General features: G+C 35.4%; 1 protein-coding gene across 2 annotated transcripts in view; it reads right to left on the reverse strand.

The window, feature by feature from the left end:
* Window positions 1–26,447, reverse strand: part of Tinag (tubulointerstitial nephritis antigen) — a 96,094-nt gene that overhangs the window by 27,548 nt on the left and 42,099 nt on the right. For both annotated transcript variants that reach the window (XM_051197974.1, XM_051197972.1), the window contains exons 7-9: window positions 24,695–24,878; window positions 22,616–22,661; window positions 19,326–19,449 (exon numbers count right to left, since the gene is read on the reverse strand). In XM_051197974.1, coding sequence (XP_051053931.1) covers window positions 19,326–19,449; window positions 22,616–22,661; window positions 24,695–24,878 — 354 coding nt within the window. The remainder of the gene's footprint in view (window positions 1–19,325; window positions 19,450–22,615; window positions 22,662–24,694; window positions 24,879–26,447) is intronic.

A 26,447-nucleotide genomic window follows, 5' to 3' on the forward strand; every position in this document is an offset into this window, starting at 1 on the left:
GCATATTCTTCTCATGGCCCTGACACAGAATAATGTATGCATGTGTGTTTGTTGTAATCATTTGCTAAAGTAGCCAATGATTGAAGGCAGTCAACTATAGACAAAATAGACAAATGTTGCATTTGTTAATAGCATTTGTTGTTAATCACATCTGTTTGTTGCTTTATTTTCTATTCCAAGACACTTGGGGTTTTGACACTTTTGTTTGAAGATACTTGGCAGTCGCCTCTTTATCAGGTAGCTGCTTAGAGACATCATGAGCTAACTACCTATTTTCTTGGACTCTGACTCAAAAATGCATGGCTTTCTCTTTCTTCTTATCCATCTCCTTTCTCCTGGTAGACTCCAAGGTTATTGATTGACTGTCCTTCTGTTTTTCTCTCATATTCTATGAAAATTATCCACACACTTTCTTCTAAGTCAGTTTGGAAATTCTTTCACTAATGAGACTAAGAACTCACAAAAGAACCTTGGCTCTCTGGTAATAATAACCATTCTGACTGGAGTGCTATGAATTTCAATGCAGTTTCTTTTTGGTCCTCTAAAATCCTGGGACTTAGGCAGATAACAGTTGAAAAAGTCTTCAGGATAATTCCTATGCTTCTTATGGTTTATTCTGGTATAGAGCCTGCATTGGGAGTTTCTGTTTTCCACCAGAGCTATCTTCAGACTATACATCTATTCCTTGCATATGCTAGCCACACTTAACTCTGCTGTGAGTAGGCTATGGGGGTTCTTCCACATTGCCTATGTGTCCCAGTCTATACATACCTAGAAGGTTTATGTTCTAGTCACTGTAACATGTGAATTTCCAGAGATTTGGAGATGGGAAGGGGGACTACAGAGGTTGAAAATAAGGTGGTACCTAACTGTTGCCAACAGGCATAGATCAGTTGTCCTTTGAGAGAGAAAGGACCTGCAGGGTCAGCACCCATGATAATTAACAAATCAAAGAACCCTTAAGAGGGGCTTTGTAATGTCTCACACTGAAATTTCCTCTTAGAAAAAGAAAGAGCAACCCCAGATTTTAAAAGTTTAAGAATGTATATAACTATCAGCCTACTAGATGACATATATTTTGTCTAATTGATTATCACAAGAAGGCAAGGAGCAAAAATGTCATCTGAATGGAATAATTGGAAAGCTGCAATACTATCAAACAATGAGATAAACTGAGATTGCCAAGAGAGAGCAGAACTAGCATTTCAATCCAGGACTTACTAAAGAACTCTTGCGTTTTAAGAAGAATAGCATTTCATTATAAACTTCATGAATACTTTGTTTGAGTTGATACCAAATCTCTCTCTCTCTCTCTCACGCACACACACACACACACTCATACACATATACCCCATACAGTTACACACACACTCATATACTTACACACATGTGCATATACATATCCATACACCTACACACACACACTTACGTATTTAATAAATCAATTTTATGAATAGCAATATATCTTTCTCAGACTCCTTTCATAACACATTCCTATCATGTGTTTGTCTAAGTAAAAAATAAAGCTCTCTTTTCTTAATGCTGTTGCTTTATGCATTGTTTGTAAAAGCCCGATTACAGTAACAGCAGTTCCAGCAGAGGACAGACCTGATCAGCCGTTGAGATGACAAATCAGTGAGAAGCAGTGTCAGACAAGAGAAGAAACGAAGCATGGACTTGTCAGTTAGATTTGGTACTGACAAAGGAGAAAACGAGAGTCTATCAGCCTGAAAACAGAAGCAAAGAAAACCCACCTATCTGTTTCACGGTCTCTTAGACCTTTTCCATGCACTCTAGGTCCAGTTCACCAGGGGACCTCACAATGGGTTCCAAAATGACTGATCTACATTGAATCAGTGAGACCATTAACTTCATTTCGTTTATTGAGGTAATGCATTTATCCATCTCAGTATCCCCTGTTCCTAAATGGGGGCGTTTAAAACATTTGTTACTCAATAAAATTTATTGAAAGTTGAGAAAAAAATGAGTAGGCTCTAACAGAACATAATGATGATATTTTTCCACTTTTAAGCAAGGTTCAACTGTTTTAGAAAGCCATTAACTTTACCTTCATATTTTAAGATTTACATATTATTTTAAATTGTGCATATGTATGTATGTGAATGTGTGAATATATACATCCAAGTGCTGGTACCCTCAGAGGCAAGAGGCCTCAGATCTCCTGGAGCTAGAGTGCTGGGACCTGAACTTGAGTCCTCCGAGAAAGCCACAAGTGCTCTTTTTTTTTTTTTTTTTTTTTTCTTATTTTTTTTTATGTATCGATCCCAGTTCCCTCTCCCTCCCTTTTTCCTTCCCCCTCTCTCTCCCTCCCTCCTATTCACCCTCACCATCCTCCCATCTCATCCCTACCCCACTCCACAGGGAGGGTAATGCCTTCCAGGAGGGATCATCAAAATCTGTCAAGTCATTTGGAGTAGGACTAGGCACTCCCTCCTGCCTCTAGGTTAAGGGAGTATCCCTCCATGGGGATGTGCTCCCAAAGTTCTTTCGTGCACAGGGATACATCCTGGTTCCACTGTCAGAGGTCCCTTAGACTGTGCAGGCCTTCAAACTGAGACTGTTCTAGAGGGCTCTTAATCATTCACCCATCTTTCTGTGCTGGTTATTCTTTAAACTATATGTATGTTTATTAGTGCATGCACCCACAGATGTGAGGTAGGATGTCAGATTCCCTGGAGCTACAGTTACAGGGGTTTGTAAGCCACCCAGCATTGAGTGCCTGGAACAGTGTGCTACAGTCCACTACAAGAACATCAAACAAGCATTCTTAAGCATGAAGATGTCTCTCCACCACTACTTCCAGGGCATCTTAAATGTCCCCATTTCTTCACAACACACACATACACACACACACACACACACACACACACACACACACACACACACAGGAACTGGATGAATGTCAAGAAAATTTACAGAGAAGAAATCAAATCTGTTAAACTTAAAACAATCCTCACTACAGTTAAACAAAAATAATTAACAGTAAACAAAAACACCTGAAGGTTCAATGTGACCTACCTATTAATTTTTTTATTTCTTTTTCTTAGACTTAATCTCCAATAACAATGTACAGTTTTCTAGTATCTATTTCGTTCAACTTGTAAACATTCCACATTATGAAGCATTTTATCTTCCTTAGAGTACTGTTGCTCCATGATCTATCTGTCATGATACCCTCTAGCTTACTTCTTCCTTATTTGGCTATTTTTCTGCCTAACCTAAAAGACAGGGTCTCTTTAGTATAGACCCTGCTTTCCTATCCTATTCTCCTGCTCCAAGAAAAGTCCTCTCTTTCCATGTCCTTAGCTATAGAGGAAATGTTAACAGTATTTTTAAATTAGACATAACATTACAAACAACTTAAATAGACCTATAACCCGCAATGAAATAGAAGCAGTCATCGAAAGCCTTCCAACCAAAAAAAGTCCAGGTCCAGATGGATTCAGCGCAGAATTCTACCAGACATTCAAGGAAGAACTAATACCACTACTCCTCAAACTGTTCCACAAGATAGAAACAGAAGGTTCATTGCCAAACTCTTTTTATGAGGCCACAATAACTTTGGTACCCAAACCTCACAAAGACACAACTAAGAAAGAAAACTACAGACCAATATCCCTGATGAACATCGATGCAAAAATACTCAATAAAATACTGGCAAACCGAATTCAAGAATATATCAGAGAAATCATCCACCATGACCAAGTAGGCTTCATACCTGGAATGCAGAGATGGTTTAACATATGAAAAATCTATCAACGTGATCCACCATATAAACAAACAGAAAAAGAAAAACCATATGATTATCTCCCTAGATGCGGAAAAAGCCTTCGACAAAATTCAACACCCTTTCATGATAAAGGTATTGGAGGGTCAGGGATAACAGGAACATACCTAAACATAATAAGAGCAATATACAGCAAACCAACAGCCAACATCAAACTGAATGGAAAGAAACTTAAGCCAATTCCTCTAAAATCAGGAACAAGACAAGGCTGTCCTCTTTCTCCATATCTCTTCAATATCATACTAGAAGTTCTAGCTAATGCTATAAGACAACAAAAGGAGATGAAGGGGATCCAAATTGGAAAGGAAGAAGTCAAACTGTCTCTATTTGCAGATGATATGATAGTTTACATAAGTAACCCAATAAACTCTACCAGGGAACTCCTACAGCTGATAAACACCTTCAGCAAACTAGCAGGATACAAGATAAACTCAAAAAAATCAGTAGCCCTACTTTTTTCAGACGACAAAGAGGCAGAGAAAGAAATCAGAGAAACATCACCCTTTACAATAGCCACAAGCAACATAAAGTATCTTGGTGTAACGCTTACCAAACGCTTACCAAAGTAAAAGACCTATATAATAAGAACTTTGTGACTCTAAAGAAAGAAATTAAAGAAGATACCAGAAAATGGAAAGATCTCCCATGCTCTTGGTTAGGTAGGATCAACATAGTAAAAATGGCAATCTTACCAAAAGCAATCTACAGATTCAATGCAATCCCCATTAAAATCCCACCACAATTCTTCACTGACCTTGAAAGGATTATAATCAACTTTATATGGAAAAACAAAAGACCCAGGATAGCCAAAACAACCCTAAACAATAAAAGAACTTCAGGAGGCATCACCATTCCTGACTTTAATCTCTACTACAGAGCTATAGTTCTGAAAACAGCCTGGTATTGGCATAAAAATAGACAGGTAGACCAATGGAATCGAATTGAAAATCCTGATATTAATCCACGCACCTATGAACACCTGATTTTCGACAAAACAGCTAAAATTATACAATGGGGCAAGGACAGCATCTTCAACAAATGGTGCTGGCACAATTGGATGAGGGTGTGTAGAAGACTGCAGATAGACCCATGTCTGTCGCCATGCACAAAACTCAAGTCCAAATGGATCAAAGAACTTAACATCAATCCAGCCACATTGAACCTCTTAGAAGAGAAAGTATGAGGTACCCTTGAACAAATTGGTATAGGAGACCGCTTCTTGAACATAAATCCATGGGCACAGACACTGAAAGGAACAATTAGTAAATGGGACCTTTTCAAACTTAGAAGCCTCTGTAAGGCAAAGGATACAGTCGACAAGACCAAACGGCAACCCACAGACTGGGAAAAGATTTTCACCAACCCTATATCCGACAAAGGGCTGATCTCCAAAATACACAAAGAACTCAAGAAACTAGTCAACAAAACACCAAATAACCCTATTAAAAAATGGGGTACAGAACTGAAGAAAGAATTCTCAATAGAGGAAATCAAAAAGGCTGAAAGACACTTAAGAAAATGCTCCACATCCTTAGCTATCAGGGAAATGCAAATCAAAACAACTTTGAAATACCATCTTACCCCTGCCAGAATGGCTAAAATTAGAAACACCAGCGATGACTTATGTTGGAGAGGATGTGGAGAAAGTGGAACACTCCTCCACTGCTGGTGGGAGTGCAAACTCATACAGCCATTTTGGAGATCAGTATGGCGGTTCCTCAGGAAAATAGGAAATAGTTTACCACAGGACCCGGCAATCCCCCTCTTAGGCATATACCCAAAGGATTCACATCCATGCAACAAAGACTATGTTTATAGCAGCACTATTTGTAATAGCAAGAACCTGGAAGCAACCTAGATGCCCCTCAATTGAAGAATGGTTAATGAAGATGTGGCACATCTACACAATGGAATACTACTCTGCAGAAAAAAATAATGGTATCTTGAAATTCGCAGGCAAGTGGATGGCACTTGAAGAAATCATCCTGAATGAGGTAACCCAGTCACAAAAAAGAGGAACACAGTATGTACTCACTCATATATGGATTTTTAGACCTAGATCAAATGATCACCAGCCTATAATTCACATCACCAGACGAACTAGGATACAAGGTGTATTCTAAGAGATTCATATAAAGTCCCTCACAGAACTGGGAAGGGACAAGTCCCCCAGAGCTCAGGTGAAGTGAGGGAAGACAGAGAATGGAGAGAGAAGTAGGAGAAAATGAGGGGGAGGAAAGGAAAACCTGTGCGACCAGGAAGAATGAGCCTGGTTAGGAATAGAAGATAGGAAAGAGAGAGAGTGGGAGAGACAGAGACAGAGAGAGAGAACATAAAAGAGGGAGCTAATATTGGTTTGAAGATAAAACTGAACACAAAGAAAGGTCGAGAGAACTACAAGACTGCTCCCAACTAACAATCTCAGCTTCCATGGAGAGGCTATCATAAATGCCCTTCCCGGAGAGTAAGATCCAAAACTAACTTCTCCATGGAGCCCTCAACTAATGCCTGTTGAAAATAGGAGCAAACACCCATACATAAACACTGAGTCGAACTAGAACCCAGAAGCAGATGGAGAGGACAAGACCACGCGGCAGAAGCACATAGAGACAGCTTACCTGAACAAGGATTAGCTAAAGGGCCCCCAGACTGATAGCTGGGAAGCCAGCATGGGACTGACTCAGGCCCCCCTGAATATGGGTCTCAGCCAGAAGGACTGAGCAGTCTAAGGGACCTCAGAAAGTGGAGCCAGGATGTATCCCTGGTGCACAAAAAGACTTTGCGAACATATCCCCCATGGAGGGATAACTGCCTTAATCTAGAGACAGGAGAGAAGCCCTAGTCCCTACTTCACATGACCTGTCAGATCTACATGACCCCAACTGGATGGCATTCCCCTACACATGGAATTGGGGTGGGGGGATGGGAGGGGAGGGTGTTTAGAGTGCATGTGAGAGGTCAGAGAGGGTAAAAGGGAGGGAAGCAGGGAGGGAGGGCTAGGGGGAGGGAGGGAGGGAGGGAGGGAGAGGGAACTGGGATCGACATGTAAAACAATAAATTAAATTTAAAAAATGCTTTGACTCCAAAATTTAAGTTGAAGAACAAGTTACTGGGGAAAAGGATTTCTATTTTTATTTCCACAGAAAATGAAAAGCTGTGGATTCCTTCCAGACTAATGAGGTTTGATCAGGCCAGACCGCCTGAAACAGAGTACAAGCTAATCCTACATTCAAAACAGCTGGATAAAACAGCCCTATAGACTACAGCCAGGATATCTGAATCTTCTTCGAATCCCCCCAAGACAGCGCCCCTTACCAGCAGGAAGTAGCTTGGAAAGAACGACGCCCAAATTCCCAAATATTGTGTATGTTTGTTTTCATTTAATTGGACTTTGTTATATAAAATTAAATGAAATAAAAAAATAAATATAAAAAAAACATTACCAGCTCCTTTGATTTATAAAATAAAATTGCTTTTCTTCATGTTCATAAGCATTAATTGTGCTTATTAAAAACCTTTAACATTCTTGAGATTAAAATTACATTTGTACCTTACACTTCCTCCCTCCAAATTTTTCTGTATATTCTTCCATGAAATGTCAAGAATTGTTAATATTTGTGCTTTAGAGCTTTAAAAATCTAGGTTAAAATTCCTGAAATATATAAATGCTTGCTTTATATTTTAAATTTGATATCTCCAGAATTCCCCCAAGTCAGTACATTAAAATAATACTACATGTTCATAATATGTAAGGTACTTGGGAGTCAAAATGGACATATTTCTCTTCATTCGCTGACTCGTCCAACAAACTACTGTACATCATCAGTTCTGCCAGAAATATATCTCATACTCATCTATTCATATGAATGGCTAGCCATACTAACAATTATTTCTTCTCTTTAGATTTGTGTGTGTGTGTGTGTGTGTGTGTGTGTGTGTGATTGTACATGCCTGCTAAAGGCAGAAGAGAGTATTAGATATGCTGAAGCTGGATTTAGAGGTGGTTTTAAGTACCCACCCCAAGGTACTGAATTTTGGTCTTCTGCAAGAGCAGCAAGCACTTTTAAAATTCTGATCCATCTCTCCACCCCTACCTATTATTAAGCTGTCAGCTATTTGTATATTAGTCTCCTATTCATGATTCTTCTGAACTTAAACTACATATTTTTTCTCTAAGCACCACAATGAGTGGCCTTTATTAAAAATTAAGTTGTGTAGCTTGCCAATGAGAATGTTTTAAAGATTTGGATGGCATTGACTAGCTGCAAGACTCCAAAACTCTGTCCTGCTTCTATCTCACCTTTTCTCTTAACCATATCTCCCAATTTCTGATTCTTCTGAGCTCCTTGTAATTATTGATTTAAAAAAAATAGATAGGAAACAAAGATGTAAACAGGAATGTACCACTCTTAAGATAACATAATCTTCATAAAGAAGTGTGACCATTGGTCCTGGTGAGAAAGTTTACTTGTAATGATGGTCACTGACTAGCTCTGAGATAGCCGGGCTTGCCAATGCTGCAAAGATTGACTAGGATCTACAAGGCCTGGCAACAGGGTTAACAGCTGGGCACATCAACACAAACTTCACTGCAGAACTTGGTTGTGGATGGTTTCTGAGATGAAGAACATACTGAGAGGGCCAAAACAACTGCACAAATCTTTGCTTCCCATCATGAGAGGCTGGACAGATTTCTCCTCGTTCTTAGGGAATACAAAGGAAAATGGGAAGTAGACATCTTAGGGAACATTAATGCCTGGGAAATATTTATTGAAGGAATCATCATTACTCTCTTCAGTTTTAATTTGTATTGTTGGTAGACTGAAAGAACGTTTGGCTTTCTGGCTGGGCGGTGGTGGTGCACAACTTTAATCCCAGCACTCGGGAGGCAGAGGCAAGCAGATCTCTGTGAGTTTGAGGCCAACCTGGTCTAAAAAGTGAGTTCCAGGACAGGCTCCAAAGTAATACAGAGAAACCCTGCATTGAAAAAACAAACAAACAAACAAACAAACAAAAAAGAATGACATAAGTGGGAAACAGAAAAACAGAATGAAGCATATGCACAACAAATCAAAAGAGGCATTATGAAACCAATGGGAAAGTAAACCAGGTAAAGAAGCTAAAATTTTAGTAAAGAACTTATAGCTGAATCTAAGGCTGTTATGAACTAAAACATCTTTCAGAAAACCAATGATGATTAAATAATATTAATATGATGAATTAAAATATTAATAACAACTTCACTTTATGATACTTTCAAACAAAAGGTCATCATGTATTTTATGACAATAGCCTAGATTTACTAATCTTCTGTTCCATACATATTTGAGGTTTAGAATATTATTTTTCATAAGATGTATAATTTTGCATTAATTCACTTTGGTCTAAGATTTATGTTTTCTTATTTAAAAAAAATATGCCTTTAACCCCAGCACTTGGGAAGCAGAGGCAGGCAGATCTCTGTAAGTTTGAGACCAGCCTGGTCTACAAGAACTAGTTCCAGGACAGCATCCAAAACCACAGAGAAATCCTGTCTCAAAAAAACCAAAGGAAAAAACATTAAACATTATTTATTTATGAATTGTGCATTGGTATTTTGTCTGTGTAAAGGTGTTGAGTACCCTGGAACTGAAGTTATAAACAGTAATGATCCACCATGTGGTTTCTGGGAATTGAACCTGTGTCCTTTGGAAGAACAGTCGGTGCTCTAACTGTTGAGCTATCTCTCAAGCCCCTGTTTTCTGATTTTACACTTTATATTTTTCTTCATACCTGGCCATCCAAACTTTGTAAGAAATATTGTTTTACTTTATTTTAAATTTTGCTTTGCAGTTTCTCTAGTAAGTCATTGGGGGTTTATTTTATTTATTATTTTATTCATGTATTTTTGTGGTATAGGTGAACAGTGAAAACTAGGACATGCTACACACAGGGCCCTGCCACTAACACCACTGTCTCCCCAACACAAATAGGGTTCTATGAAGTGGCCCTGGCTGGCCCCAAATTCATTCTGTAGCTCAAGCAGTTTGTAAACTTGCAATCTTTCTGCCTTATCTTCAGGCAGGGTATCTATGACTACAGGCTTTGCTACCAGGCTTTGTTTGATTTTATATTTTAATACATTGTGAACCCCTTTATATTTCTGTAAAAATGCCTTTTGTACATAAGATTTTTTATGTAGAAACATATATGTATTTTAATATATATACTATATATACTAGAATATATCTTTATGCTAGAAAACACTCCAATATATTAATTTAACAAAAAGCAGTAGGATTAAAAGATATTAATATTTCCAATGTAAAATAAGCAGTTTGTGTATTAGATGTTGTTAATTTCTGTAATCCCAAAAGACAATTTAAAAAAATAGCAAAAGCCCATATATGTGTAAACATCATATGTGTACTGTGAGAATAGTGTTGATGTGAATTAATTTAATTTAATGTGAACTTTTTCGATGAAAATATACTTTATAAACAACTCCAGACATTTTTCATTATTTAGTTATCTATTATTTGTTATGTTATTATTCAATTTATTTGATGATGACATAATCTTTTATGAAAATCTGAAAAGACAGTAATAGCATGAAACAGTTTTTACATTAACTTTCCTATATAAATGAAAATTGAAACAGAAGCTATATGTGTTCACTAGTATATGAAGCCTGTGAGTCTTTGTATGACAGAGTTAGTACTTAAACCATTGGTAGCATTCCTGTGAGGAAAAATATGTAAATATAGGTCAGCAGGTCTATGACAAGTGTTTATGTATTTCAATATCCATTTAAATTGAAGTTTAAACTTACTAAAATGAGATCCTTTCCAAGGTTAATTAGATCAATCTTAAGTCAAGTGGATCAATCTTAAGACTAATATCAAAAATGGTTGATTTTTAAAGCTTGGGGGTGATCGACATACAGAGGGAGAGAAGAATGAGGTTTTGTTTCAGCTCGTGAACTCGAGAATCTCTAAATGATTTAATAAACATTAAATAATCTTTACATTTTTCTTTAAACTGTTTATATAATAACATTTTCTGATTCCTATTCATGAATGGAAGTTATGTGTCTTATTAAATTTCACTATTTTAACACTTTAAACACTGGTTTTTATAAATAAAAATTAAGAGTTTTTAAGCTTTTAGTATATCAGTCACTATATATGGAAGTTAAAATAAAAAGATTGATATGACATACAATATAACAACAGGCTTACATAACACACACTCAAGTCTTTGCAAGGTTACCTATTGCACTTGTTCTTGAGTTAGGGAGAAATCTCGCAAATTGTAAAATTCCAAGATTGTTAAGATCCATAATTAAAATATCCCCTACTTATTCCAATAATTATAAACAGTAAACATTATTTTTAAAAATATATCTAAATAAGTATTGTTATATACAGCATATACTAATATTATACACTGTGCAGTTCTATATATGTTTCCAATGTATCATAAATACACATAAGACTTCATAAATATTAAATCTGTCTCTGATCAAATTTTTCCCAAGAAGAATAAAAGCATATTTTTAAATAAGTTATATTTTCTCATACCCATTAAAAATAAAAGTATAATAAAGAACTAATTTGCATTTGAAATGTATCATCATAGTAGAAATGTTCATCCAACTATCTTAAAACTGTGCATCAAAAAATGTAATTAAAGCATAAGACTGTCTAAAAATTTAAATTTTGCCTTCAATTGTTGTTTTAAAAGATATAGGTAAGACTAGCATTTTGGCAAAAATTTAGTTGCCCTAATAAAACTATATCAACTGATTTTATAATTACTGTAAATAATAATTTATGTTCAGGCAATCTTTGGAATTTACATGTGTGAAAATTTGGGATCAACCCCCAAAGCCTTCTTTTTGTAATGCATTAGTGAGCAAGTATCTTATATGACAATCAATGAATAAACAGATGACAAATAATATGTAGATGAATGGTAGATATTGATAGATGATAGGAATTTAGATACATAATAAATGATAAACAGAAAATATATGGGTAGATATAGATGCTAGAAATATAGCTGATACCTAGATAATAGATACATAGAGAATAGATATAGACAGAGTGATAGACAGACAGACAGACAGACAGGCAGGCAGGCAGACAGACAGGCAAACAGACAGAAATACAGACAGTAGTTTGAATGTAACTGGCTTCCATAAGCTCATAGGGAAGCTTTGGGAAGTTTGGCCTTGTTGATGTAGGTGTGGCCCTGTTAGAGAAATTGTGTCACTGTGGGGGCAGACCTTGAGGTCTCTTTTGCTTAAGCTTTACTCAGTGTCATAGACCATTTCCTGTTACCTTCTGATCAAGATGTGGCCAGTACCATGACTTCCTGCATGCCACTATGTTCCCTACCATGATGATAATGGACTAACCCTCTGAAACTATAAGTGTGCTTCTCCAACTAAAAGTTTTCCTTATAAGAGTTGCCGCCGAGGTCATGGTGTCTCTTCACAACAATAAAAACCCTAGATAGACACATAAATAGATAGCTTCTGACCATAGAGTACACAGCTGGTATGGCAGGCAATACAATTGGACCCTTATTGTAGAAAATCATGGTATTTAATAACTCAGTAAGACTATTTTTAACCTGTAGGATACTATTTATTATATAATAGTTTCTTGTAATTGCTTTTAAAATTCAGAAAAAAAAAACAAAGAAAGAAAGAAAAAAGAAAAGAAAGAAATCAGATAATCTTGAGATCACTGAGAATAGAACTGTCATGGACCACTGCCTTTTCTACTTTCTCTAAATCCCTAAACCTTCTTCTTTCTTGATGATCACACATGTATATTCACATCCTCAACACCTTGCTTTTCTGACTCTTTAGTGGCACCCAACTCTAACACCATCAGTACAGGATAAACTCAACAATTCCTTCCTATTTGTAATTGCAGCAATTGTCTACCGCTGTAGAAAGTGCACACAAGAGAGCAGGATGGTACTTGACCAGCAAATGGCAATCCCTTCTTGATTCTTTGTGTGCCTCTGTCTCCTAAACATCTAGAAACCTATTATCAATAGTTCTTATTTCCATCAAATTACTGACAGTGCAACCTGAACTTCTTCTACAGATAACCTAAATCTTATACTCCATAGAGACAGGAGAAATATTCTTCAAGATACCTTAAACACTTTGTTCTCTCTTCATCTACTGTCCTGACACAACAGAGTTACCATAAGTTCCACTAAAAGGCTCATGTATTCCTTAGATTCCAACCCTTTCAGATTCCAAATTTCTAAGAAATCTCAGTATCACCCTGCCTCTCTGCCACAGACCCTCATGCTGGCCTTTCCTGCTCCATCACTCTGAACTCCTAGTTCATCTAACACTGGATTTATCACACCTTAATTGCAATGCTTTTCTTATTATTTTTAATACTATCCATCTTCAGCTTATATTGGTTTTCTGTCATAAGGTCAATAAGTCTACTTGCTTACTCTGTCATTTATCTTTATTTGGTGGTGGATGGGATGTCAAGTATCAAACCTGAGGCCTCACATCTACTAAGTGAATGCTGTACCACTGAGCTGAATCTCTAGCTCTAATCTGTATTTTTTATCATCTTAAAAACATTCCAAACAGTAGGAAGACAGGGCCAACAATAGGTTCCTTTTCTTTGTCTCATTGGGTGACAAAACTTCTCAACCAATATGTGCAGCTACAATTCTAAGGCTGGCTTATGTGGACCCCATTTTTGTTATGTTGTATTGCAGGTATGTCATTTCTACTGATTAAGTTCTTAGCTATTTCTATGTCTGCCATGCTACCCCAGTTATTCTACCATCTTGTAAGGTCTGAATTAAGACCTTTTACTTAGAGCATCAAAGTATGCCTTTTTACATTACAGTCTTCATTGGAGCAATCTTTTAAAAGTAGAAGTAAAATTCATGATGCTTTTCCCACTGGAAACCTTTAGTAACTTTCCTTTATTCCTCAAATCTTTTAATAAAATCTTCAAAATGATACACACTTTTGCATTCTGGGATTGAGCAAATGCAGTCTTCTTAGTGTTCTTGGTAAAGTCTGTATTCCACTAACCAAAAGGCCTTTGCACAGCCTGTTCCTACAGACCATTTCTATACAACCCATTAGTATAGCTTAAGTGCAATTCCCAGAGGACAATCTTCTGATCAAGACTAGATTGAGATTATTATATTGCATCTTATAAATTTCTGTATTATGTCTCCCAAGTCTACATTTCACTGATTTTTTTCGTTTAATATCTATTGACAGCATGAGTAAAAGGGCAGCTTTAGATTTTGCTCAGTGTGCCCAGCACTCAGTACAGAACTATGAACACCCAGTCCACATAGAACCACAGGTTGTCTTTTAATAAGAGATTATCTTTGAGAAAAGATACCTAGATACTCTGTATTCATGCTCAGTTTAAAGCCATAAAATGTATTTGCCTCACAATTCATAGAAATATCTAGATCTGTTTTCAATGTTCTACTCAAACATATTTCTCCTTAATGATAATTGGAATGAAGATAAATTTCTATCATTTTTGCAACAGGCATTATTGCAATATTTGTGGGTAGACATTCAAATTAACTTAAACAGCAGTAATTTACAAACCCCTTAACAAACTGCTTTGTTTATTCTTCACTGTTTCTTTGACTATAATTTTTGTTTCCTTCTAGCCTTCCTATCATTATAGCTTGTTTCCTCTCTCATTGGGTAATTACTTAATGTTTATAAGTTTAAAAAAATACTTCAAACTACTAATTCTAGGCAAATCATGTAGTATCTTATTCTGTCCCTTACAAGATATAATTTTAGTTTTCTAAGTTATTTAGGTATTAATAGGCTTTCAGTTTGATGAGGGCCAGAATATTTTTCTGTTCCACTCATGGATGAAATCCTAGTACTTAACCATTTGTTCAGAAAAATGTGATAGGTAAGGTGTTGGTTAAATATAACAAAACAATGACTTGAAACATTATTCTTGTTTGGTGATATGTGGACTATAGCTTCAATAAAATTCTGTTTGTTGTTTTTTATAATAATTTTCTAGAATTTCAAACAATAAATTTACTCACTGAATTTTATCAGTGATTCTTGAGAATCATTTTCAAAATAAATAGCACTCATGCAATGCATTGCCAACTTTGGATTCAGGGCAAAATAAATCTCAGGAACATGGATGAACCATAATGAGGTAGTATGATTGTAGCATAGGGAGCATGGGCTGGAATGAAAAATGAACTCAAAGTATATATTTTGTTTCTTAGATGCAATGTGTTCATGTTTCAACATTTTAAAAACTAGGATTCATCTTGAAACCAAAGGGACTCCTTAGTTTGGTCAATAATAATTTCTAATTAGCAGTATAGGAAACAACCCTGTCTAAAGATAAAGTACTTTTATCCAAAATACCATCCACAAAGAGAATCAAGAAAGTTCGTGGAATAAAAAAGACAGCTATGAAATAAGAGTATTAGAAAAGAAACATTCTAGATTGATTTATGTATGCCCATCACTATCCTGTTTTTATACATAGGAAGGCATACCCTTTATCCTCTTTTGGTAGAATTGGTTATGGATATATTGCCCCACATTCTGTGTTAGCCTCTTTTTCATGGCTGATACCAAATGTCTAACAAGAAGCAGCTTAAAGAAAGAAGATTATATATTGAGTTAGGGTGTAAGAAGGTACATTTGGTCTGGGTGTCCAAGTCATAGTGGCAGAAGTGGCTCATACCTGCCATTGGGAAAATTTGTTCATATCCTGATGGGTCATGAAGCCCCCACTCACACACACAAAAAGGCAAGTCATATGGTACCTCAATTGATGTACTCTGGAAAGTGCTTACAGACATACCCAAAAAATGTGCCTTGTTGATTTCCTAGGTATTTCTTAATCCAATCAAAATGATGATGGGAATTAACCATCAAAACTCTAAATTACTAAAAAAAAAAGAGAGAGAGAGACTATATATTATTTCAGCTTTTGTTCCCTAGTGCTAAGCACTCAATATAAACTCAAATTCATTTGTTCAAGTAAATTAAATCTAATAGCTTTGAATTCTGCACAAAGGACACCAAACAATTTGTTGAGATAAATTTGTTAGGTACTTTACAAAAGCATATTGAGCTCTTCAGATAAGGGACATTAACTTTCTTGAGCTACTTAATTATTCTCTAACTCACTGATGCATTTTTCTCCTGAATGTCATAATTACCAAATAAGGAATTGCTGGTGGAAGAAGGAATTGATATCTACTGCCCCAGGGCACCAAACAATGCCCATATACCCAAAGCATTTGTTAAAAAATAGATGCATCCTTACCGACACAGTTAGCTTTGTTAATTATCACAGAGGAAAGATGAATTTGCAATGATCCCAAATTCCGGGAGCTTATGATGTGAACACACTACTGTGGCTAACAAAGTTAACACAAGGAATATAAAACAATGGCAGGAGTAAAATGGAAACGCATCTAAATCTCCTTCATTCACAGCCTGAGAGAGAATAATAGTGAAGCTAACACGAGTACCATGGCTACCCAAGCAGTAGAGACAGACAGTGAACTATTCCCCTAAATCAGAGGGCTCTAAAAGAAAAAGAAAAAAAAAAACCATTTACCATATAATGTGTTAAAAAGAAGATTTTTCTAGACCAAGGCTGTCACCAGACAAGAAAAGATAGATATGAAATACACAAATGAAGATTAGAAAAATGAAATTTCAAATTGATAAGGGCAGAACTAGAGTTAAATCTTCAACCCCAGTGACACAGTATGCAATCATTGATGCCTCAACTTAAGAATCCACTCACTTCCTAAAAAATCACTACATGTTTAAGACTGGAGAAACAAACTTAGAGTGTCAGTGCCTTTTTTTCTATCTTTAGCAAGTGAGGCAGTCATAATAAAAAACATAATTTTAAAGGATAATGGAAAAACTCATTTTGCCTATCCCAAAATAAGACTGGACATGGAGAGATGGTACTCGATTCAACTCTTTCCTCACTGAACCTGATATCAAAATCCACCCTTGAAAGTATGTCAGGCTTTGTAGAAATTTCTCTCAAGATCTTTACAGTGACATCATTTACAGAAACTATTCCTTTCCCAAACTATCCATCAGAGATCAGAATCAAAACCATAATTCTAGCGATCACCTAGAAATAACGGTTGAAAAAATGAAGCAAGGTAATTCAAAGAAGTCAGGCAAAGAGTACCCCAGGGTATCAGACACCTGCTAGAGATGCATTAGAAGGTTCTTTTATCCTTGTTTAAACTTGGATCAGAACCAGATATGTCTCTAGGAAAGAAGAAGAAAAAGAAAGGGACTTGTGATCATGGGTCCAGAATCCACAAAATTGATCAAAGCTGAGATCACCTTGGCTTTCTTCTCCAGTTTCTTCTGGTCTTATTTTTAAGCTAAGAGTTACCTTATTTAAATATTAATAACAACAAATTAGAACTAGCTAAGAACAGAATCTATAAAGGTAACTTTTCAGTAGAAAAAGTATTAAACATGTAACATGAATTAACACTGTGTTAGGTGATTTGTACAATGTAAGGTCATTGTACAAAGACATGGCCTCAGGAATCTTCAATCTAGATGATACATGATCAATAAGAAGGCATTATTAACAAATTAAATTAAATATAAAGTTACAATTATATGAAACTATAGAGAAACAGTGTGTCCGGTAAGGAGAAGCAGAGTTAATAAAAAATAGAGCAAATACTGGGTTCCACAGGACATTCAGAGAAGCCACATTGTAAGGTAAATTAGAGCAGATTAAATGAAGGTATATACAGGAAGGGATTGTATATTTGGTATAAAAGCATTTTAGATGGAAGGAGAGTATAGGTGAGTAAAATTTGACATCAGAAAGTTGGTAGCTGTGGTAGGCAAGACAGACCTTTACAAAATCAGTGCAAAGAACTTTACATATATTCTGAGGGAAATGGAAAATCACCACAGTGTTCTAAGCAATTAGTAACCAGCTCCATTCTACAGGGAAACCATGGTTTCTATGTTGAAAACACAAATAGTGGAAAAAGCAAAATCTGGACGACCTATCACTAACTCTCTAATGAGTCCTTGAATAGTTGTGGGGTGGATAACATGCTGCAAAAAAAAATTATGGAGAATAACACATGCTTTCTGTACATGTTCTGCAAGATAAAGACAACAAATGCTGTTGATGGCATTTGTGATGCCAGGAAATGTATTCAAATGATTTTTAAATTTTCAGTGATATCAAAAATAAGACTATTTAAGAACAGGAAGGAGTGTCTAGGACTTTGACATACTCATTTGATAAACAATAAAACAAGGAAGATAAGTGTTTAGAATGCAATTACCTGATAGCATAAGACATCTAATTTAAATTTATCATTAAAATATGATATAAAAGTAAAATCCATTTTCTTTTACTTTTTTGATGGTATAATACTAAGAGTCAGCCAAGGAAGAAAACTTGAAAGTATGGTTATGATTGGTTTTAATGCCAACTTGCAACAAATTAGAATCACCTTGAGCAGGGAGCATCAACTGGAGAATTATCTAATGGTCTATTGATGAAGAAAATAATAATCTAAGTGTAGGCAGCACTTTCAGTAGCAGCTCTGATTTCAAAAGAGACATTATGACAAAAGGAAGACTATCATCTTTTAGCCTCCCTCTTGCCTGTCCAGCCCACCTGTTTGCTGTAGAACTGATGTATCCTGTTGTTGCTGGTGGTGCCCATTGCATCACTGAAACCTGAACCAGCATCACTGACTGAGAGATAGCTCTCCAGGAACCTTCCAAACTTTAGAGGCCCAACTGTAACTATTGAAGTACTTAGCCTTGTGGATTGAATAGCTGCTGGATTCTTATTCTCTCTGAGGTGAGACAGCCGCTGTGGGTCTATTCCAAGTTCTGAAATGCCCAGACTCATGGACCAAGAAACTAGTGGGTTGTAAGCCTCTCAGGTGCAAGAAAACTGTAGTTATTATCTACATCTAGTGAATACATTTTTACATGTCCATCCTGTCTGTTCTGTTCCTCTAAGATGTCTTGACTGCTGAAGTGTATTGTGTAAGGGTGGTAATAAAGACTTATTATGGGGTCATAATTAAGTAAGGAAATGTAAGTTAGTTTAGAAGAGGGTCAGTTGAGTATGGGTCAAATGGAATGAGTACATTATTATAACATACAAAGAGTTGTTGGATGCCAAGATAGAGAAGGAAATGGACTGGAAAAATTAAGAAAGGCTAGTCAGAGGGGAATACAGATACATGAAATTAAATTTCTAATTTTAATGATGAATAGACAAAAAACAGAATATATTAATGAAAATGAATTACCCAAGGCAACCAGTAGAAATCAGATAAGACTAGAAGAGCATATTTTTGAATACTCAAGAACAGTCAATCAATCATTCAATGAATGCTACATAGCTGTTTCCTCTTATTCTTGACTTCATTTTCCAAAAATTATAAACATCCAAATAATATAGATGTAAAGTAATTGTCTTACCCAGTGAGTTTGACTGCATGTGTTCGAAGTTTTCTATACTTTTCTGATTCTTCATTTGTGCTGATAACATGCCTGTATATCCCTGTCTTATAGTAGAAGAAATCTTCATGGACTTGCATTATGGCTGGAATAAACCCAAAAGGATAAACAGCACAGTTACTAAAATGCTTCTTCAAAAGTCTCAGAAGTTCTCCCAGAACAATCAATGGCTAAGGTGTGAGAAATAAGGTCTAAGAAGAGAGCACATCAAATTTTCTTCTTAACAATGGTTACAAACTTTTCTTACTCCTTAAAAAAAAAAAAAAAACAATTTCAACTACTTAGAATATTACTTATGCACACGTTTTACATTTAAAATGCCTTTAAAAATTTCTTTGTTGGGTTATAATAAAGGAAAATCATGTACAAAGGAAGATTCTTGCAGGGTTTCATCCTTTCCCTTCTGGAGAACTGAGTCTGTGTCACACTCTTTGAAAACCAGAGCCTGTACTTCACAAAACTCTCCTTCATTCCTTCCCTTAGATTACCTCTTTCCTATGGCATGTGGTGCTTTGTGGAAGGGCTTGTACAATTCAGGTTGAAGACTTTAAACTTTTCTCTCAGGAGGCATGCACTGAATTTCTTTTTTCTTTCTTTTTTTTTTAATTGGGACTAGATATGGATGTCATGGTAGCTAAGAACAAAGCTTACCTATCTTAGCTCAACATGTGTTTTAAATAGTCAGAATGAAGGTCACTGACATTTGCGAGATTCTAAAGTGAAGCTCATGCTGCAAACGGAAATGTGGCTACTCCTGTTCTGTTTTTAGCTCCATTTTTTTTTTTAACATTCAGGGCCTTTGGAGGGCTGTGTCATTGGAAGTTGATTCTCCTTTATCCACAATAAAACACATCCCCCATGGGGTTTTAAAATTTTTGAGTTTGTACCCTATGTAAACTTCTGCTGTCTGCAGGTTTTATAAAAATGCTCACAGTGTTATTTATTCAGGGTTCAATCCATTTGACATTTTTTTTTTTATCCCAAAACAGACAGAAATGTTGTAAGTTAAACCAGGCTACAGCAAGCAGGCAATCAAATTGCATCTACAGCAGGAAACAAATAGAATTCTTTTCATTCACAAAAATATGAAGACATTCCCTATGATTTTCCTCTCATATAACCATTGACTCATTTAACTGTTACCACTCAGCTCTGTGGTAAATACCATGAACAAACTATATTACGCCTGCCATAAAACACCGCCAACTAAAGGAAAGGGTAAGAAGCCAACCTGAGCAAACCAAGGGTACCATGTTCCTTCAGTCTCTGCATTAAACCAAAGCAGATGAATCTTCAAGTTTGTGAGGTATAAGAACCTGCTGTGCACTCTGAACACTGAGGAGCTGTATATTGCATTTAAATAAGGATCAGGATAAACAAATAGACCGAATTGATGTTTATTCAGGGATAAATAACTTACAACTAGACAGATGAACACCAGCAAGTTCCACCTGAACCTCACCTCTCCTCTCCTCTACCTGCCAGCAAGAGGGCGTACCCCGACTCCTCCTCAGACCTCCTTCCATAGGTCACTTCCGCCCCTGGTTCCACCCCCTAATGGGCATGGTCAGGCCACAGAAGGAGACAAAGTGAATATCCCTCTACGGAGCTGTACACAATAAACTGTTGCACAGAACAGTAAGATGTGTGAAGACAAGACAGAAGCCTGGTGCACACTTTCTTAACTCAGGCTAAGGCTGGCAGAAGATATTTTCTCAACAATTCCAGAGTGAGGGTTCACTGGTCAGATTTTTTATTATGGGACCTTGAAATTATTCTATTTATAATTTATTATGTGGAATTTACAAAAAATTATATATATATATATGCACATATATATATATATGTGTATATATATACATATATATATATATATATATATATATATATATATATATATATATATATCCACAAAGTATACCTCAGTTTTCCACAACACTCAAAAACTTAGGACTCAAATTTGTTTGACTGAGAACCGAGGTTAGGGATAGTATTACAATGATCTGGAAGTTCAGAATGATTTAAGCCAAATTTTTACTGCCTAATGAATTGCCAAAACCATTTAAGAAGAAAATGTCAAAGTGATGGTTGTGAGTTTGGCCTTTAATTAAAATTTCTTCTGTCTTTCATATTTGTCTCACAGACACCACTAGATAAAGGACATAGTAAAATTACACATGAATTTTCACAGTTATAACAGCCAACAAATTTCACACATTTAAGAAGAAAAGGGCCTTACCTATTGGTTGCAAAGGTAATGTAAAGTTCTCAGGTTATTTTAAATTAAATTTAGGACATATTTGTATAATCTTTGATTTTTTGATAAATAATTCTGACACAAATATTAAAAACCATGATTCTTCCTATTTCAATGCTAATTAGATCAGCATTCAGAAATAAAAGGAAAAAACAGCCAATAGTTCCTCAAACACATAGCAACTGTTTTTAATTTATTTCCCACTATATTGATGTTATACTAGGCCCTTTTGTGTTCACTACTTGAGTTTCCATTTCATACCTCATTGGGTTTGTTTTCCAATGCACTTCAGGGAAAATGTTATACAGAAAACACATTTTGGGAATTTACCTTTATCAACATTATTGGTACAAGACAAATTCCAATAAAGAAAAAGAATGAGCTATACCTTAAAGTCAAAATCTATATCTAATATACCACTGTATATTTATATTATTTAGTAATACTTTACTATCAATAACAAATTTACAAAGTAGGTCAAATTATAAAAATGTTTTGTAAAACACAAAACCATCCTAGTTTGTTTGATTTCCCTTGACTTTAATTTAAAAATGAAACTAGTTTCTAGTAATGCTCACTGTTTTTTGTCAATGTATTCCTAAAGCTACCTAAACTGAAAATGATTAAATATCTAACCTTATGTGGGATTTTTACATGGGACCAAGTAGTTAATGTGAGCTCCATTATTCAACGGAAGTCATGTGTACCTGTCAGATGGTCCTTTATAACTCTGAAAAGACTCAGGCAGCTTTTCTTAAATGCATTGTTAGTATTTAAGAGCTCAACTAATAAACAAATTTATCTTCTTAAAGTAAAATGGAAACTCATAATATGCTGTGATGAGCCAATGTTCTGCAACTGTACAGGCTGCAAATGTTGAACCCTTATGGAGATCACAGAGATTTTCTTTTCTATTACACCCACTTGATGTCACATCGTGTAATGGTGTTTACTATAGGAATTCATAATTGCAAATGACATTTTATCTTCTTACCTTGAACTGGTCCATTTTGTATGATTTCTCTCATAATTTCAGTTTCCTGGAATGAAAAGTATCGATGAGCATCAATGAGAAATACTAATGTCTGGTGTATAATATGAGCTGCAGTATAATTCTTTAGGGATTACATAATCCTCAGTGACTTGACAACTTCCAGTGCACTGTATTTCTACTTTGAAATTGTCATGAGTACCATAACACATTGATGAACTTGCTAAAACCAGGATTTGCGCCCATTTACTTTATTGATTTCTATTACAATAATTTTGGAGTGGAGAAAATTGTAGTAATTTTTATGGTGAAAAAGAAAAAATGTAAATATAAATTAGAAGATTGAGCTAGTGAATATGCATGTTACCTATGATCTTTTGATCACAAGAGCAGTTATAGCAAACATCTGATTAGTGAGGTTCTAAAACAACTTCAATACAAATACTGCTATTTTTCACTTAGTGTCCCCTCAGTAGACAGGCAGCTCATCTATCCATCTATCCATGCATCCACCTACCCTCCCATCCATCCATCCATCCATCCATCCATCCATCCATCCATTATCCCATGCACATTTAGCACAAAGTATGTATCACAAACTCTGATAGAAACAAATGCTTATACTTCATCATGATTAAGATAGCTACATGTTGATGGTGTAGACAGACAATGGAACAACTAACTTCAAAATAATGTGATATGTTCTGTTATAGGGACAAGCATAAAAGACCATTGATAAAAACAGAAAACAGCTATATAATAACAACTTAATGAAACAAAAACCTTCATCCTTTTACTATTTCATTATGGTTTTAACTTTTATTTCAATCCATTCAATCCATTCTTGATAAATAATTATGTACTTGGCATGTAATTTCTTGAAGATGGAGACAATCTTCAATAACTATGTTAATATGAAGATTATAATCCCACTTAGAAATCAAAGAAAATAGCAGGAATTGTTGCCATAGGTCTGGACACTTATGTGAAGTTTCCTCAGGTGGAAAGGTGAATACCCCATTTAAGTAGGAAAAATTATTTCCAATGTCAGTAAAGGAGATTGGGAAGCCATGATCTATATAGGCAATAGAGAATGATCTCAATTATTAAGATCATTGTGGGTGAGTAGAGGTTTAAATCTGGTAAGCCATTAACTTCTTTAAGTTGTTGGTCAAACATGCATAACAGGTAAACCAGGATTAAAAATATTGGATTATAATCTGGAGAGAACTAGTGGTAACAAAAGATTCATATATTTCTTAAATGGGTCTACATAACCCTGATAAAATTTAATTAAAATTGGGTTAGCATTAAGCATGACAAGTTAGAGTCTAAGGGGATCTTTATCCAAGTGTGCAAAGTTCACTTATATTATAAACTAAAGCATGAGATTAAAAAAAAATGAACTATTGCCACCAAAATATAGTGGCTTATCTGTGAATTGTCATTTTCATTCACATACATACTTTAAAAACCATAATTAAAACAAGCTTGTTGCCAATTTAAATTAAAAATATTATAAAAAAGAATAAACACTTAAAAAATAAAAAAAACTAGAAAAACCCTTTAAATTGGAGACATTTTATACAAATCCCTTACATTTTTACTATAATAATTACATTGTGCTGTAACAGATCAAAACACAAGTTTTTAATGGACAGTATATGAGTAACAAGAATTGTAGGTGAACAGGTCAGAGACACTCAGTGGTTATTTCAGAGATTCAGGCATTTGTCCCCCAAGTCTGAGGACCTGAGTTCCATCTCCAGGACCAACATGATGGAAGGAAAGAACCAGTTACTTCCAAGTTGTTCTCTAATGTCCACATGTAAGTGAAGTATGCTCATTCCCAGACAGACAGACAGACAGACAGACAGACAGACACACACACACACACACACAAACAAACAAACACACACCACTAAATACAAATAAATATAGTAAAAATAGTAAAGTATAACTTGTAAACATAACATTTGTTAGTATATAATAATTTTAAATAATTTAAAAATAGTTTGAACAACAGCAAAGCTATATAGTTTGATAGTGGCATATTTGTTAGTTCACACTGTTTATACTTACATTGGAAGAGATTCTGTATGGGGGAGAACACTGGTAGATTCTGTTGGATTTCTCATAGCTGTTGGGGCATGGCTTTGTGGCATGCCTTTTCCCCCGCCCATCTGATCTACTTGCCATAGCACAAATATTATTGGTAGTAGTGTTTTGGTCCTTGAAAAGTGGGTAACATGCATGAGATACCAGTCTAAGAGGAATAAGAAAAAAGAGGAGAGTATTTAGGAAAATGTCATAGTTTCCTGTCTATAGTCAAATTTACTGAACTAAACATTTGTGGGTTTTGCTGTTTATTTGCCTGCATAACACAAAACTGTCAACCAATTACATAACACAGCAGCTTAGCTATACTATAATCTTCCCTCTTTTTACTATTTCATTATGATTTATACTTCATACTTGAATCCATTTGCAATAAATAATTATACACTTAACATATAATTTCTGAAGATGAAATGTATCCTACAATAAATCCAGGTTAATCTGAAGACACTTATTTGATTATTTGCTGATGGAATCATCTGATAACTTCACTATTAGAATTAACATTGATTGTTTATTTTGTTGACACTTCTATTATGTTATCCTTTTTCTTAAGATTTCATTGAATATGTGTCTAGGACATCATAGCATGGGTGGAAATACTACAATGTTTATATAATACTGAAATTCATAGAGTAAAATGTTCTAAGTTGAATAATACACATACATTAAATTATTATTGATAGATTTTGAAACTGAACACACAGTAAGTTATTTGACTCCAAATTTAATAGTACCTTACTGAATAAAGAAGTGGATAAGACAGAAATGAAACCATGACATTACTTACATAAATATGCAATACTATAATTGCCATACCTTTAGACAAGGAATTATCAGCGACTAATAACTGCTGAGAGAGAAGTTCTAGCCTCTCTCAGGGATGGACGCTTTATTGGTTATCTAATACAATGTGTTCAGCCCTGAAACCCTATACAAACAGCAAGAACATACTCAGCAGTTTGTATTTATATATTTGTACATAAATTCCATATATATATGTACACATATATATATACACATATATACACCTATGTATATACAAATGCATACATATGTGTATATGTGTGTGTGTATATGTGTGTGTGTGTGTGTGTGTAATGATCAGAGTAAAATCATAAATTTGGGAGAATGGGCTAGAGAAAGGAAAGGAAATAGAGGAAGTAATATGATTATATTTCAGTTAGAAATGTATTCATGTTTTTAAAGCTATTGAAGTCCCTAAAGCTTAGGTAATGATAATTAATCTTTCACCTTAAGATAATGAGGTTTAACAAAAGACCCAGGATAGCCAAAATAACCCTATACAATAAAAGAACTTCAGGAGGCATCACCATTCCTGACTTTAAGCTCTACTACAGAGCTATACTTCTGAAAACAGCCTGGTATTGGCATAAAAATAGACAGGTAGACCAATGGAATCGAATTGAAAATCCTGATATTAATTCACGCACCTATGAACACCTGATTTTCGACAAAAAAAAAAAAAGCTAAAATTATACAATGGAGCGAGGACAGCATCTTCAACAAATGGTGCTGGCACAATTGGATGAGGGTATGTAGAAGACTGCAGATAGACCCATGTCTGTCGCCATGCACAAAACTCAAGTCCAAATGGATCAAAGAACTTAACATCAATCCAGCCACATTGAACCTCTTAGAAGAGAAAGTAGGAGGTACCCTTGAACAAATTGGTATAGGAGACCGCTTGCTGAAC

The sequence above is a fragment of the Phodopus roborovskii genome, unplaced genomic scaffold (genome assembly GCF_943737965.1).
Source record: "Phodopus roborovskii unplaced genomic scaffold, PHOROB, whole genome shotgun sequence".
NCBI lineage: Eukaryota > Metazoa > Chordata > Mammalia > Rodentia > Cricetidae > Phodopus > Phodopus roborovskii.